Raw genomic sequence first — 15,662 nt, forward strand, 5'->3', positions numbered from 1 at the left:
CATAATTCAACAAGACACATGAACCCAATGTTCATAGCCGCACTATTTACGATATCCGGACATGGAAGCAATCTAAATATCCATCAACAGATGAATGGATAAAGAATATATTTAAAATTTTAGGTGAACATATGCATTAAATAGTATTTAATGCTATGTATATTCTAAACATTCTTGTGAATAGAGACATTCCTGTTAATATTAGTCTGGAAAGCCAAATGTTAAAATAATCACACAGTCTAGAGGAGATAACTTGTAATCTCAAGGTAAGAAAGAGAGGGAATCTAATCCCAGACACTGGATTCCCCCTGTTTAGCTTCTCAAGTAATTAGTGAAGCCCAGGAGATGAGCAGTGTGGTGAAGGGAAGTATGCATACCTGGGAGGCAATAATGCTTTTATCTGGGGCCCATGCTGCCAGAGATTTTCATCTAAGATCAATAAAAGCCAAGGCTTATTTGGACAGAATTGGAACAACCTGAACCACAGGGTGAGGATCCATTTCTAATCCTCTTGCCCATCCATATAACAATATCAGAATTAGCTAAAACAACCTATTAGAATAAACAATTGCCACATATTTCCAGTGGCTGACTTGCTGAATGTGCAATCCTGGTTTAACTACCAACATCCAGTGCAGAGTAAATTAAGAGTCTTCATTCAACCCCTTTTCTTCTAGTAGATCTTTAAAATAATTATTCTAATCAATTCTCAGAGTAAATGCAACTCAGACAGTTAATCTGTTAAGACATTACTGAATTACTCTGGAAGCCCTCATTGTTCACAGACTCATTGTAAGTACCTTAAACTCTGATATAATAGAGCAGATAAGTCAACTTTACCTGAATAAACTCTTAAGCACCAGTTCAGAATGATCATCGTATCTACATCTTCTTTTAGTAATGCCCCAGAATACAGGTCACTTTGTACATTCGTCCTATGGAACAGGGAAGAAAAAATATTACACTATGCATGAACACAGAATTTACACAAATGTAAAAAAAAAAATTACCTCAATTTGAGAAACATGTTTCATGCTGGAAAGTGTTTCCCAGCTCACAAGACCCTCTGTGTGTCTCCCTTTTAAAAATCTGAATGATGATTTTCAGTTCTCAAAACTGTCTATGAAGAGAGACTTAGAAAATGGACTTACGGTTGCTGAAGGGGAAGTGATAGGGAGTTTGTGATGACCATGCACACACTATATTTAAAATAGATAACCAACAAGAATTTATTGCATAGCACATGGAACTCTCTCAATGTTTTGTGGCAGCCTGGATAGGAGGGGGACTTGGGGTAGAATGGATACATGCATACGTATGGCTGAGTACCTTCATTATTCACCTGAAACTATCACAACATTGTTGACTGGCTATACTCCAATACAAAACAAAAAGTTCAAAAACAAAAAAGAAAACAAATTGTCTGTGAAGAAGCTGTTAAAGAGAGGAACGTGGGGAGAGACCAGGAAGTGATCACACTCCACCCACAAGAAGTTTACTTTTTCTTCAAGGAAATTACTGGATGGTCGTAAGTGGAGGTTAAACAAGCCCCACCCCGGCCCAATTTCTCATCACTTTGGGTCAGACCAGGAATCACTCACCAGAATGCGAGCCACCAGTCCTGCAGGATGTAGGCAACCTGCAACAGGAAACAGCAATCATTCACACACTGACATTACTGAGCCCTCACACCCCGCTCACTAGTTGGGGAATAGAGAGGCTCCAGAACACAGAGACGGTCCTTCCGGCTCAGGTCTGCACCAAGCCTCACACCCCAGATGACCACAGGTCAGGGGAGGGCATGATACATTTTAATATCTTTAAAAGAGATCCCCTTTCCCCCAGAAGACACTGCTCCCTGTATGTAATGTCAGTCAGTTCAGTCACTCAGTTATGTCTGACTCTTTGCAACCCCATGAACTGCAGCATGCCAGGCCTCCTTATCCATCACCAACTCCCAGAATTGACCCAAACCCATGTCCATTGAGTCGGTAAGGCCATCTAATTGTCTCATCCTCTGTTGTCCCCTTCTCCTCCTGCCCTCAATCTTTCCCAACATCAGGGTCTTTTCAAATGAGTCAGCTCTTCATTAATGTATTTCAATACAAATCCAAGTAGACTGAAAGATGGAGTAATAACTTTTGTGCCAGCCTTGTTTAGTCAGACAATGGCCTGGAGAGCAATACCTGAGGCTTCCAGGGGGAGGAAGAAATTCTGCCTCAAGTCAGCAGGGTCAGCGCCTGCCTGAGCTTCTAGCCTGCAGACCTGCCTTCCTGATTTCAGATTCACCCAGCTAGAATGCACAACCTCAGCTGGTTTTTCAAAATAAATCTCTTAATACACATATCTAAAAATAATTATAAAATAAATACAGTATAAATAGGATGTAACTATCAATCTGAGTGCACAAATCAAAATAAACGCCCTTACGTACCTGAGCTGCGATGTTGACTAGAATAAGGAAGGTGATGACGGGCCAGCCAGCACCGGCTGTGAAGTAATTCTTATAGGTCTTAAAACCAACTTTTCCTTTCAAATAGTCCTCTAGAGGTAGTGTAACCTGTATATTCTCAGTCTGGAAGGGGAAAATGGCAGTGAGAGATGAAATTTTAAATGATGAACTCCACATTTCAAGAATTCAACAATGGCATCACTGCAAAGCTGTGGGAAACAGAGACATGTCTCACACACTGGTAGGAGAACAAGATGGTCCATCTCCTATGGAGAAGGGTGTGGGAATATCTGGCCAAACCACATAGGTGTTTACCCAGCTATCCCACTACTAGGAATCTATTAGAAATAAGGAAACATCATTTGCACAAGGTTATGCACTGCCGGATGATTTTGCTTAAAGTCAGTCATGACTGTCAGCACAAGTACAGCCTACCTGATTCAAGGACAAATGCAGAATTTTGTTCTAAAATAATATGTAAAATGATATGGAATTAATGTATCTCTCTAGATGACTTGTATCACTCAATGATAGAAAGTTTAAATGTAGTTGGGGCTCAAAATACTAGACAAATGCAGTAAACTGAGTTCACACAGTAGGTTAGAGTCATGAGAATCTGGATAGCAGGGGGACTCTTGATCTGAGTCTATTCGGTTCTTAAATTTCAGAGAGTGATTCCTAAGTTTAGACACCAAATGACTAATCTGAATGCTTATCAGAATTATCCAGGCTCCTGGGTTCGGATATTGAGAAATATCTGTGTATGTTATTAAAGAAGATCTAGTGCATTTCTGCATTTCTGTCTGGAGGACTTAAAATATATTATACAGTTACAGGAGGCTAGGATGTCTGCAGTGCTATGCTGGCCACTGGGATTCAAGGTGGGTAAGATGTGGTTCTTGGTCTTCACTGGTAAGAAAGGTGAAGATGGAAAATAACTCCAAAGTATCTACCATGTGTCAGGTCCTTTGCACATGTTACCTCTGACAATAGGGCAAAATACTACCATCAGTCACCTGCAGTGCCAGACATTCCAGCATATAGGAAAAGAAGATTATTTAATGTGATCACAGGTGGCCTCATCTAAGGGTGTCTTCACATTAAGGCTCTGGATGCATAAGGGAACCCAGGGGCCACCAGAGCAAGTAGGATGTAACTATGGTAAATTGAAGAGTTCTTATTTCAGTGTGAGCCACAAGCACCCAGAAATTCACAGCAGTGCACCCACTCCTGGTCCCCATAAGATTCTCTAACCTACACCCAAAGGGGAACTCCAAGCAGGCTTGCTCCTTTCATGTTCTTCTATCCATTCCATGGAATAAGACTTTGGGAACCTTAGGATCTACTTTGGTACAAATAAAGATGTCATGAGCAGAGCAGACTGATGGTCCATGAGGCCACCAAGAGCAGACAGACTCAGGCATCCTGCAGGATAGAAACTCACATCTTGGTCTTCTGGAGCTGCATCTTTTAAGGAGGGTCTGGGAGACGGTAGAGACTGAACCAAAGACTCAGAGATCAGAGTAGGAGTTCGTAGAACTGGAGATGATGCAGGCTGCTTATTTCCCTTCTCAAAAAGGGAAAAAATATCTACCCCAGATTCCAGGAACTCAGAGTAAGTCCCCCTTTCCACCGTTTTGTCCTAAAATTAAAAAAAAAAAAAAATTGAGAGGAATTAATTTACATTTGATAATATTGTTAGGTGCTTAGTTGTGTCTGACTTGTTTCAACCCCATGGACTGTAGCCTGCTAGGCTCCACTGTCCATGGGATTCTCCAGGCAATAATACTGGAGTGGGTTGCCATTCCCTTCTCCAGGGATTTTCCTGACCCAGGGATTGAAGCCAGAGAAGGCAATGGCACCCCACTCCGGTACTCTTGCCTGGAAAATCCCATGGACGGAGGAGCCTGGTAGGCTGCAAACCACGGGGTCACTAAGAGTCAGAAACGACTGAGCAACTTCACTTTCACTTTTCACTTTCATGCATTGGAGAAGGAAATGGCAACCCACTCCAGTGTTCTTGCCTGGAGAATCCCAGGGACGCGGGAGCCTGGTGGGCTGCCGTCTATGGGGTCGCACAGAGTCAGACATGACTGAGGCAACTTAGCAGCAGCAGCAGGGACTGACATTGCAGGCAGATTCTTTACCATCTGAGCCACCAGGGAAGCCTCAATAATATTAAACCAACTGAAATACTAATCAAGAAAAGTTATCTGGTCTTAAATTATGATTATTGAAGAAAATAAAAGATTCCTGGGTCTAGAATTCTTGTTGAGAAATCTAGCCAACTCAAACAGAACTGAGCATTCTGTTCTCTGCCAAACCCCGTGTTAAGTGTTGGGGGATTTGAAAGAAATGTGTGCTTGTGAGTTAAAAATGGAGACCATTCACAAAACTACCATGGGCATTTAGGGAAGCAAGAAGTACAGAAGTTGCTGGGAGGATCAGCATAGTCTCTAGAGACAACAAGAGAACTCAGAGAAACCTCACATGACAAGCAAAATTAAAAAAAAAAAAAATCACTGGGCAGAGTTCCAGAAAAGAAAATTACTGACACAGAGGTGGGCACAAGCACATCTGCATAGGTAAGAGTCACTCATCAAATTTCACTGACCACCGTCACTGTCACAGTATCATGTGCCCAGCTGGGACAGGACATGTAGGAACCAGACTTGAACAGAGAACCCATAAGCTGCATATTCATGGTCTTTACAACTGTTTGGAGGACTTAGAGTGCATTAGAGAGACAGAAGGATCAAAGAAGTTCCCAAATGAAAATTCAATATTTCATCTGTTAAAATAAATAAAGAGGCCATGAGGCTGGGATGACTCTAATGCCTTGACAGTCTGTGCCAGCAAACCAAAACCTAAGCCACAATCAGTGCACACAGATCTGAGAGAAAACTTTGCACCAACTGACCACAAGCAACCAACCAGTCTTCCCCAATCAGGCAGCTGCTTAAACTACAGCCAATCTAATCATGTTCTTTGAACACGTGTGACACATCCTTGCAGTTTCCCTCCCTTACAAAGTCAAAATAATGTGCAGATGTTTCACTACTTCTGACCCTGAAACAAGATGCAGGTGATCATTCAGTGGCAAACAAAACATTAGGGAAAAAATTCTCAGGATGCAAAACTCATCAAATGAGAGCAGCTCTGGTTAATGAAGGTCAGGTGGAAGAAGATGGCCCAGGACCCTAGCTAGGACCCCTCTCACCCTATGTCCTGAGGTGAGCCACTGGGAGAAACCCAGTGAAGCATCTGGGTACTGTCTGATACTGCAGAACTAGAAAATTATGCAGGATATATTGTGTCTTGTTCCACTTGGGAGGCAAAATTCACACACCTCTTTAATGAAATCACCACTCACTACTTCATATCTGTAATATGCACAATGAAATGACTAGAAGTACAAAGACAGGAATTTCACTCAGCAGCCAAGTGTTTACAATCCCAAGGGGACAAGGGGGCAGCCATCTCCCCTCTGCTATGAGAGAAGAACCCAACAGTGAGGATGGACTCCAACTGAAAGGTTGTTGTTGAATCACGCGAATACACCGGGATTCTTGGCCCCCGGAGGAGAAGAATTCAATCCGGGGCCAGAGATGAGGCTTGATCGCTCAGAGCTTTTGTGTAGTAAAGTTTTATTAAAGTATAAAGGAGATAGAGAAAGCTTCTGACATAGGCATCAGAAGGGGGCAGAAAGAGTACCCGCTTGCTAGTGTTAACAATGAAGTTATATACTCTCCAGTGAATCCAAAGAATGTCTGGAGGTTGTAAAGACCTCATCAGACCTACTCCCATAATTTACATTTTAAGATAACACTGTCCTCAGGCAAGATACATCCTTGTAAAGACCAGGTCTACTCCCATAATTAACATTTTAAGATAACAGAAGGTTGAATCCAAAGACTGTCCTTAGGCAGGATACATCATTGGTATATAATCCTAAGGAATGTGGAGAAAGAAAAAAAGTTTGTCCTTTCTTCCTCCTTGAGAATTCCAGACCCCTCTCTCTTTGGGGACCCCTAGACTCCCTATCAACCTGCCTAGGAAATGACTCTCTCACAACTCATCCAGGAGTGCTCACCAGTGGACAAATAGTTGTTTTGTTAGTACTAAAATGGGGGGCAGTGCCCTCAAAGGAAGCAACAGGGGACTCTAAAACATCTAGGGACTGGTAAATAGGTTATTCTCCTGCCCACTAATCCTGTGTTCATAACACTGTGAACACTGGGATTTACACACTAGAAGTGCCCCCTCTGTACATGAAATCAACTCCTCTCAAGCTTGAAAAACTTTAGCTCCTCTCCCCATTCCTAGAGGAGTGGAGGGGAGTCACATTCCTGGAGGAGACACATGGAACTGCTTCCAGAGAGAGAGGTTCTGTATTTTAATAATCTTTCTTGGAGCAGAGATTCATTTCATAAGTCAAGGATCTGACCAAGGGCCTGTGGAACAGTCAGGGTTAAAGAAAAAGATGCTGAGGCCCAGATGTAAATGAGCCAAAAAGTGAAGCATCAAACTACCACCAAGTTTGAAAACTTCTTACTAATCTCCACCCCACCTCCCAACCATGCTAGGAGCTGTGAGTTGAATGGTGCTCCCTCCTCAAAAAGATAAGTTCAAACGTGACACCTGTGAACATGACCTTATTTGGAAACAGGGTCTTTGCAGATGTAATCAAGGTAAGATGAGGTCACACTGGTGCAGGGTGACCCTAAATCCAATATGACTGATGTTCTTATGAGAAGGGACTCAGGGGGACAATGGCCAAGTGGCGTCAGAGGCAGAAACCACAGTGCTGCAGTTGGAAGCCAAGGAACACCAAGGAAGGCCAGCAAACACCAGAGGCTGGAAGGAAGGATTCTTCTCTGGAGACTTCAGGGAGAGCACGGCCTTGTCAGCACCTGGATTTGGGACCCGTAGCCTCCAGAGCAGGGACACGATAATCTTCTACTGTTTTAAGTCACACAGACTGCAGTACTTTGCAGTCACCCAGTTACAGCAGCTCTAGAAGCTGATACTTTAGCCTGAGCCCACACTTCTGTCTTCTCAGCTTTACTAAGACCTGGAATTGATTCTGCTGTCACCCCTCCAGTGACCATCATAGAAATCTCTCAAATTTGATATCAGACCACATCCCTCTTCTGCTCTGGACCATCCAAGACTTCCATGCCACTTCCGGTCCCATGGCCATTGCTAGGAGACCAGCTCCTCCACATCCCCTGCTCACTCTCCTCAGACATGCTGGTCTTCCTGTAGTTCCTCCAACCTGCCAGGTCAGCTCCTTCCTTAGGACCCCCTGCCTCAGATTCCCTCCCCCAGGTGACTGTGTGGCCCCCACCTTCATGTCACTCAGACCCCAGGAGGCACCAGCTCCTCAAGGAGACAGCCAGGAAGTCACCCTCTTTGTCACATCCTCCCCATAAAAGGAGCCCCATGAAGGCAGGGCCTTGTCCTCCTGCTGCACACACAAGAGACCTGGGCAGTGAGACCAGCAATTGGAGACACCAGCAGAGTGGGTGTCTCTGATCTAGGTGCTCGGATACCCAACCTCATTTCTGGTGTTAATGGAATATGCTCTTTAGGCAACCTAGGTATGACAATCACTTGGATACCAACAGATCTTAGAATCTGTAATTTGTAAGTAATACACTTTGACTTAAGTCATGGAAGAGGAAAATAAAAAGTTCTAAATAAAATTGCATCATTATCCTCAACACACTTCATTAGAGCATTAATGATTCAATAATCCTGTGGTTGCACTCTTAGGCACTTTAGGGTTTATATGGCTTAGAGTGTAATAGTGACATTTCTACAGAGCTTTAGGTTCATCCTCCAAGGTGTGAACACCAGCTCTGAGAAGAAGGGGATGAAAAACTGAGGGAGAAGAGGGTGTTTACCATGAATCCAAGGAAAATGACCAGAAAGGAGGTCCATCCTTCAACACACCTGCTGCTGCTGCTAAGGTGCTTCAACCGTGTCTGACTCTGTGCAACCCCATAGAGGGCAGCCCACCAGGCTCCACCATCCCTGGGATTCTCCAGGCAAGAACACTAGAGTGGGCTGCCATTTCCTTCTCCAATGCATGCAAGTGAAAAGTGAAAGTGAAGTCGCTCAGTCGTGCCCGACTCTTTGCGACCCCATGGACTGCAGCCTACCAGGCTCCTACGTCCATGGGATTTTCTAGGCAAGAGTTACTGGAGTGGGTTTCCGTTGGCTTCTCCCAACACATCTGAGGGCTAGCAATTCCACAGACTTCTAGAAATTACTTACATCTTTCAATATCAGAATCTGACTTGCATCTTTTAGGTATTGCAACTGATGAGTGACTAAAATTGTGATCTTCTCCTTCAAGGCCTGGCGAATACACCTACAAATGTAAAAGGTACAGAAACCAAAAGCACATTAATGAAGTACCTCAAACTGAAAACATATTTTGAAAACAGTGAGACAAAGACAAAAGATCTTTAGTTTAAATGCCAAATCAATAATAAAAATTAAATAAACATAAGTCAATTAATCCAACTAGGTTCTTAAATTTATCAGCAGCAAATTTGAATCTACTGCTACAAAAAATTCTTAAAATCAGCCCAGTGAAGGAGGCACCAACAGATAAGTCTTTTCCTCTAAAACTCAGCTTAACAATTATTTACATGTTTCATAAAGGAAAACAACTGAGTAATACTGAGATTTCAAAACCTGAATAAACTAAAACACTATTTTATGGCTATTTGGGAATGGGAGAAGAGGGATTCATGTCATTTAAAAATGTGTACATTCTTAGCTTTCTAGGTGATTATTTATAATTAATGATGCAAATATTTACAACAAAAAATTAATAGATTCTTGGTAATTTTTGCCAGAGTGCATTTGCTAGACGCTTGTTCCCAAAGAATGTTAGATATAAAATAAATGTCAGCATGGCCTCCGTCACTCTCTACAACATTCCCAGTTCCATCCAGGAAGCAAGTTTTCTTTCATTAGGACTGAACACCTTCCAAACATGAAAGTAAAAGAACAGAATCCAAATGGCCCAAATCACAGTGGAAATCATCCAGTGGCTCAGAGGATCCATCAGTTCTCTTAGTCAAGACACCCTCAGTATTTAACCTTAAATTTTTTCCACAGTAAAAAAAAAAAATACTCCTGCATTTCAAATGTAGAGCTCTACGGACTCAGCTGTAGTCTCCTCCCACAGGTCCACAACCCTCCAGGGAAGCAAATGGGTGAGTCTGGGACCCCAGTGACCACAGGCAGGGCTCCAGGCAGGTACTCTGGGTGCCCCAGCCCCTCGCAGAGCAAATCTCAGGAACCTGGGCCACAGCCCAGCCTGTGAGTGAGTCAAATGGAGAGTCTGGAGCCAGCAGACTGCATCTCAGTCCCTCACAAAACTGACGTCAGATGAGCAACCCAACCTCAGTTTCTTCATCTCAAAACAAGGTCAATGACAACTCATCCACACATTCTGACAAATCAAACCACCAATCCACTCAGTAAAGGTCAGGCCCCTTCTCCACTCCACCATAACCACAAACAGTCATGCACTTTGGACTCAGGATAGAAAAGTCCTAAGGGGACACTCTGGACACTGGGTCTTTGATCAGAAGCAAGACCCCAGGATGTAGAAACATACACCATTGCTTTGTTAAGTCCAAAGGATTCATTCTCACCTTTTGACACGTGCTAGCTCAACATTCAACCTAAGTTTCTTGGTTAACACCTTTTCAACGTAGAACTAAAGCTTTTAAACAGAATTTTTTCACCTTAATACATAATTGCCTGCCAATAGTCCCTAAAGGTGGATGTTAATCAAATCTGATGGGGTGTTACATCCAAGATGAATCAACCCAAAAGTTTTAAGATGTTTTCTTCTTAACATTCCATCACGGATAAGGTAATACATATAATTACAATGAAGTGATCAGTCGATGGCTGGGAACTTTTCCTAAATGATTATTTTATCCAAGTCACTAGAAAAATATACTCATTTCCAAGTTTTTAAAGATTTCCAAGTCATGCCATAGAAATGATTGAGTAAGCAACCAGTTGTGTAACAGTTATTCCTATATAAAGGCTGTGTTAATTCTATGATCCCACATATAATCCTGAATGAAGCAGGGCAAAGACTAATAGAGTTTTGCCAAGAAAATGCACTGGTCATAACAAACACCCACTTCCAACAACACAAGAGAAGAATCTATACATGAACATCACCAGATGGTCAACACTGAAATCAGATTGATTCTATTCTTTGCAGCCAAAGACGGAGAAGCTCTATACAGTCAACAAAAACAAGACCAGGAGCTAATTATGGCTCAGACAATGAACTCCTTATTGCCAAATTCGACTTAAATTGAAGAAAGTAGGAAAAACCACTAGACCATTCAGATATGACCTAAATCAAATCCCTTATGATTATACAGTGGAAGTGACAAATAGATTTAAGGGCCTAGATCTGATAGATAGAGTGCCTGATGAACTATGGAATGAGGTTCGTGACATTGTACAGGAGACAGGGATCAAGACCATTCCCATAGAAAAGAAATGCAAAAAAGCAAAACGGCTGTCTGGGGAGGCCTTACAAATAGCTGTGAAAGGAAGAGAAGCGAAAAGCAAAGGAGAAAAGGAAAGATATAAACATCTGAATACAGAGTTCCAAAGAATAGCAAGAAGAGATAAGAAAGCCTTCTTCTGGGATCAATGCAAAGAAATAGAGGAAAACAACAGAATGGGAAAACCTAGGGATCTCTTTAAGAAAATCAGAGATACCAAAGGAACATTTCATGCAAAGATGGGCTCAATAAAGGACAGAAATGGTATGGACCTAACAGAAGCAGAAGATATTACGAAGAGATGGCAAGAATACACAGAAGAACTGTACAAAAAAGATATTCACGACCCAGATAATCACGGTGGGGTGATCACTGACCTAGAGCCAGACATCCTGGAATGTGAAGTCAAGTGGGCCTTAGAAAGCATCACTACGAACAAAGCTAGTGGAGGTGATGGAATTCCAGTGGAGCTATTCCAAATCCTGAAAGATAATGCTGCAAAAGTGCTGCACTCAATATGCCAGAAATTTGAATAACTCAGCAGTGGCCACAGGACTGGAAAAGGGGTTTTCATTCCAATCCTAAGAAAGGCAATGCCAAAGAATACTCAAACTACCGCACCATTGCAATTATCTCACACGCTAGTAAATTAATGCTCAAAATTCTCCAAGCCAGGCTTCAGCAATATGTGAACCGTGAACTTCCTGATGTTCAAGCTGGTTTTAGAAAAGGCAGAGGAACCAGAGATAAAATTGCCAACATCCGCTGGATCATGCAAAAAGCAAGAGAGTTCCAGAAAAACATCTCTTTCTGCTTTATTGACTATGCCAAAGCCTTTGACTGTGTGGACCACAATAAACTGTGGAAAATTCTGAAAGAGATGGGAATACCAGACCACCTGATCTGCCTCTTGAGAAATTTGTATGCAGGTCAGGAAGCAACAGTTAGAAGTGGACATGGAACAACAGACTGGTTCCAAATAGGAAAAGGAGTTCGTCAAGGCTGTATATTGTTTGTTTATTTAACTTATATGCGGAGTACATCATGAGAAACGCTGGACAGGAAGAAACACAAGCTGGAATCAAGATTGCCAGGAGAATTCTCAATAACCTCAGATATGCAGATGATATCACCCTTATGGCAGAAAGTGAAGAGGAACTCAAAAGCCTTTTTATGAAGGTGAAAGTGGAGAGTGAAAAAGTTGGCTTAAAGCTCAACATTCAGAAAACGAAGATCATGGCATCCGGTCCCACCACTTCATGGGAAATAGATGGAGAAACAGTGGAAACAGTGGCTGACTTTATTTTTCTGGGCTCCAAAATCACTACAGATGGGGACTGCAGCCATGAGATTAAAAGACGCTTACTCCTTGGAAGGAAAGTTATGACCAACCTAGATAGCATATTCAAAAGCAGAGACATTACTTTGCCAACAAAGGTTTGTCTAGTCAAGGCTATGGTTTTTCCTGTGGTCATGTATGGATGGGAGAGTTGGACTGTGAAGAAGGCTGAGCACCAAAGAATTGATGCTTTTGAACTGTGGTGTTGGAGAAGACTCTTGAGAGTCCCTTGGACTGCAAGGAGATCCAACCAGTCCATTCTGAAGGAGATCAGCCCTGGGATTTCTTTGGAAGGAATGATGCTAAAGCTGAAACTCCAGTACTTTGGCCACCTCATGTGAAGAGTTGAGTCATTGGAAAAGACTCTGATGCTGGGAGGGATTGGGGGCAGGAGGAGAAGGGGATGACAGAGGATGAGATGGCTGGATGGCATCACTGACTCAATGGATGTGAGTCTCAGGAAATCCGGGTGTTGGTGATGGACTGGGAGGCCTGGCATGCTGTGATTCATGGGGTCGCAAAGAGTCGGACACAACTGAGAGACTGATCTGATCTGAAGGGCTGTATTAAGAGGGGACACATCCCATGATGGAGGCGATACAAATAAGACAGACACAGTGCCCACATCCATTCATTCAATCAGCAGTTTGTTGAGGAGCCAAGCAATGTCCTAAGTGCTAAGGATCCACTCACAGGTCAAGATAGAAAACAATACTCTGCACCATGTAGAGGATACATTGAATAAGTATAGAAAATGTGCTACTGGGCTGTGGCCTGTGCTCTGAGGGAAAAACAAGTGGGGTTGCTGTCTTAGATGTGGAGACTTGGAAGCCCTGAGACTATTTAGGGAAACAGCCTGGAAGAAGGCACAGCAGGTACAGGGTTCCTGGGATAGAAGATGCTGGGCTGAGGCACCTTCCTGCATTCATAGTTTATGGATGGCAGCTGCTGCTGCTAAGTCGCTTCAGTCGTGTCCGACTCTGTGCGACCCCATAGACGGCAGCCCACCAGGTTCCCCCGTCCCTGGGATTCTCCAGGCAAGAACACTGGAGTGGGTTGTCATTTCCCTCTCCAATGCATGAAAGTGAAAAGTGAAAGTGGAGTCGCTCAGTCGTGTCCGACCCTCAGAGACCCCAAGGACTGCAGCCTTCCAGGCTCCTCCGTCCATGGGATTTTCCAGGCAACAGTACTGGAGTGGGGTGCCACTGCCTTCTCCGATGGGTGGCAGGGGGACTCATAAATGGTCAAGCACACCCACTGAGGGCTGAGGGGAGACAGAGGGCATGGGCGCCCCCTGGAGGAGCAGGAGGGAAAAGCAGATTCCATCTTCCACCTTCCTTCTGTGTCTTGGGGCACTGCTCCCTGGCTCTGGACAGAGGGATTAGTGTGTACAGACAGAGAGAGGGGGTGGGTAATAAAGGACCCCCACAGAGCCAGCATAGCTGGATACTGAGTGGGTGTGGGGACGAGCTGGAAAGGCTGATGGGGGAAGATGGCAAAGAAGCTTGTTTGAGGACCTGGAGCTGCTTTCTGAATGGGGTAGGGGGTGGGGTGGGGGGGTGTCCATGAAGGACTGGAGCAGGAGGGTGAGCTGTGTAGATAGGATGGTGAACTGTGTAGACAGGAGTTTTGGAGTCTGATCAGGACAGACCCCAAGAGCTGATGATGCAGGAGGCAGGGTTCTGGTGATGTGGGGCTGAACCAGGATGGGATCCATGGCTGGACACAGGTGAGACTGCATCAGTTTACGTAAAGCCCTCACCTTCTGTAGCTGATAGAATCCACTGTGTTCACAGCATAAAGCTGTAAAAGTCATGAACCTCAATAACCTTGGATATAAATTCATGACTGAAGGAAACTGTTAACGGCAAGTAGAAGTGTTACTCATTCACTTTTAATACAAAACCCTGCCCATGACCCAGCTTCCACACGACCACCATCTCTCACAGCATATTGTTCCATCTGCTTCTCTAACTTGAGAACACTCTCTAGTTGCTGCTGAGTGGTTTTCTAAATTGCTTTCACAATCTCTGCTTTAAGTTTCCCTAGAGAATGTGTGGTTCTGATTACGAACAACAGTCTTAAGCTTCCTTCTATCAAGTATATATCCAAAGTGGTACACACAAAAGATTTGAGACGATTTTATAAATATCTCCTGTGTTTGAAAAAGAACTCAAGAGAACTTCTGTGATCAGCACACTGTACTTGGCACCAAAATGCCTTGCTCTCCTCTCCATATGACATGTATGCAATGACCAGTAGAATCCGTTCCTGCATTGATGGAGAACATGTGCAGATGCACACAAGATGGGGTAACACACATTTGTGAGTTCAGGGTGGGGTACTTGGAACAAGGAGGCTGAGATATTCATGACTTCAGGAGGTTGGGGGTGGGGAATCCCTGTCACAGCACTAGCTCCTGTCACTGAACTCATGACAAGACACAGGCACTTCTCTAAGGGAAAACTCATCAACTCATGAACGGGAGAGGGTTGGAAAGGGGGGATCAGATCAGAGCTGGAGACCATGTCATGTGTCATCTGCCCTGTTCTCTCATGTTCTCAAAGATTCAGATCATGAGAAACGCTGGACTGGAAGAAACACAAACTGGAATCAAGATTGCCGGGAGAAATATCAATAACCTCAGACATGCAGATGACATCACCCTTATGGCAGAAAGTGAAGAGGAACTCAAAAGCCTCTTGATGAAAGTGAAAGTGGAGAGTGAAAAAGTTGGCTTAAAGCTCAACATTCAGAAAACGAAGATCATGGCATCCGGTCCCACCACTTCATGGGAAATAGATGGGGAAACAGTGGAAACAGTGGCTGACTTTATTTTTCTGGGCTCCAAAATCACTACAGATGGGGACTGCAGCCATGAGATTAAAAGACACTTACTCCTTGGAAGGAAAGTTATGACCAACCTAGATAGCATATTCAAAAGCAGAGACATTACTTTGCCAACCAAGGTTCATCTAGTCAAGGCTATGATTTTTCCTGTGGTCATGTATGGATGGGAGAGTTGGACTGTGAAGAAGGCTGAGTGCCGAAGAATTGATGCTTTTGAACTGCCGTGTTGGAGAAGACTCTTGAGAGTCCCTTGGACTGCAAGGAGATCCAACCAGTCCATTCTGAAGGAGATCAGCCCTGGGATTTCTTTGGAAGGAATGATGCTAAAGCTGAAACTCCAGTACTTTGGCCACCTCATGTGAAGAGTTGAGTCATTGGAAAAGACTCTGATGCTGGGAGGGATTGGGGGCAGGAGGAGAAGGGGATGACAGAGGATGAGATGGCTGGATGGCATCACTGA

General features: G+C 43.7%; 1 protein-coding gene across 1 annotated transcript in view; it reads right to left on the reverse strand.

The window, feature by feature from the left end:
* Positions 1 to 15,662, reverse strand: part of LOC147361955 (ATP-binding cassette sub-family C member 4-like) — a 215,456-nt gene that overhangs the window by 132,597 nt on the left and 67,197 nt on the right. Inside the window, exons 14-18 of the mRNA XM_086330262.1 lie at positions 8,735 to 8,831; positions 3,897 to 4,094; positions 2,435 to 2,575; positions 1,602 to 1,639; positions 841 to 935 (exon numbers count right to left, since the gene is read on the reverse strand). Of these exons, the coding sequence (XP_086186388.1) occupies positions 841 to 935; positions 1,602 to 1,639; positions 2,435 to 2,575; positions 3,897 to 4,094; positions 8,735 to 8,831 (569 nt within the window). The remainder of the gene's footprint in view (positions 1 to 840; positions 936 to 1,601; positions 1,640 to 2,434; positions 2,576 to 3,896; positions 4,095 to 8,734; positions 8,832 to 15,662) is intronic.

Source organism: Bos grunniens, chromosome 12 (assembly GCF_055505025.1).
Source record: "Bos grunniens cultivar Pamir isolate PY7600 chromosome 12, Bosgru_T2T1.0, whole genome shotgun sequence".
Lineage (NCBI taxonomy): Eukaryota > Metazoa > Chordata > Mammalia > Artiodactyla > Bovidae > Bos > Bos grunniens.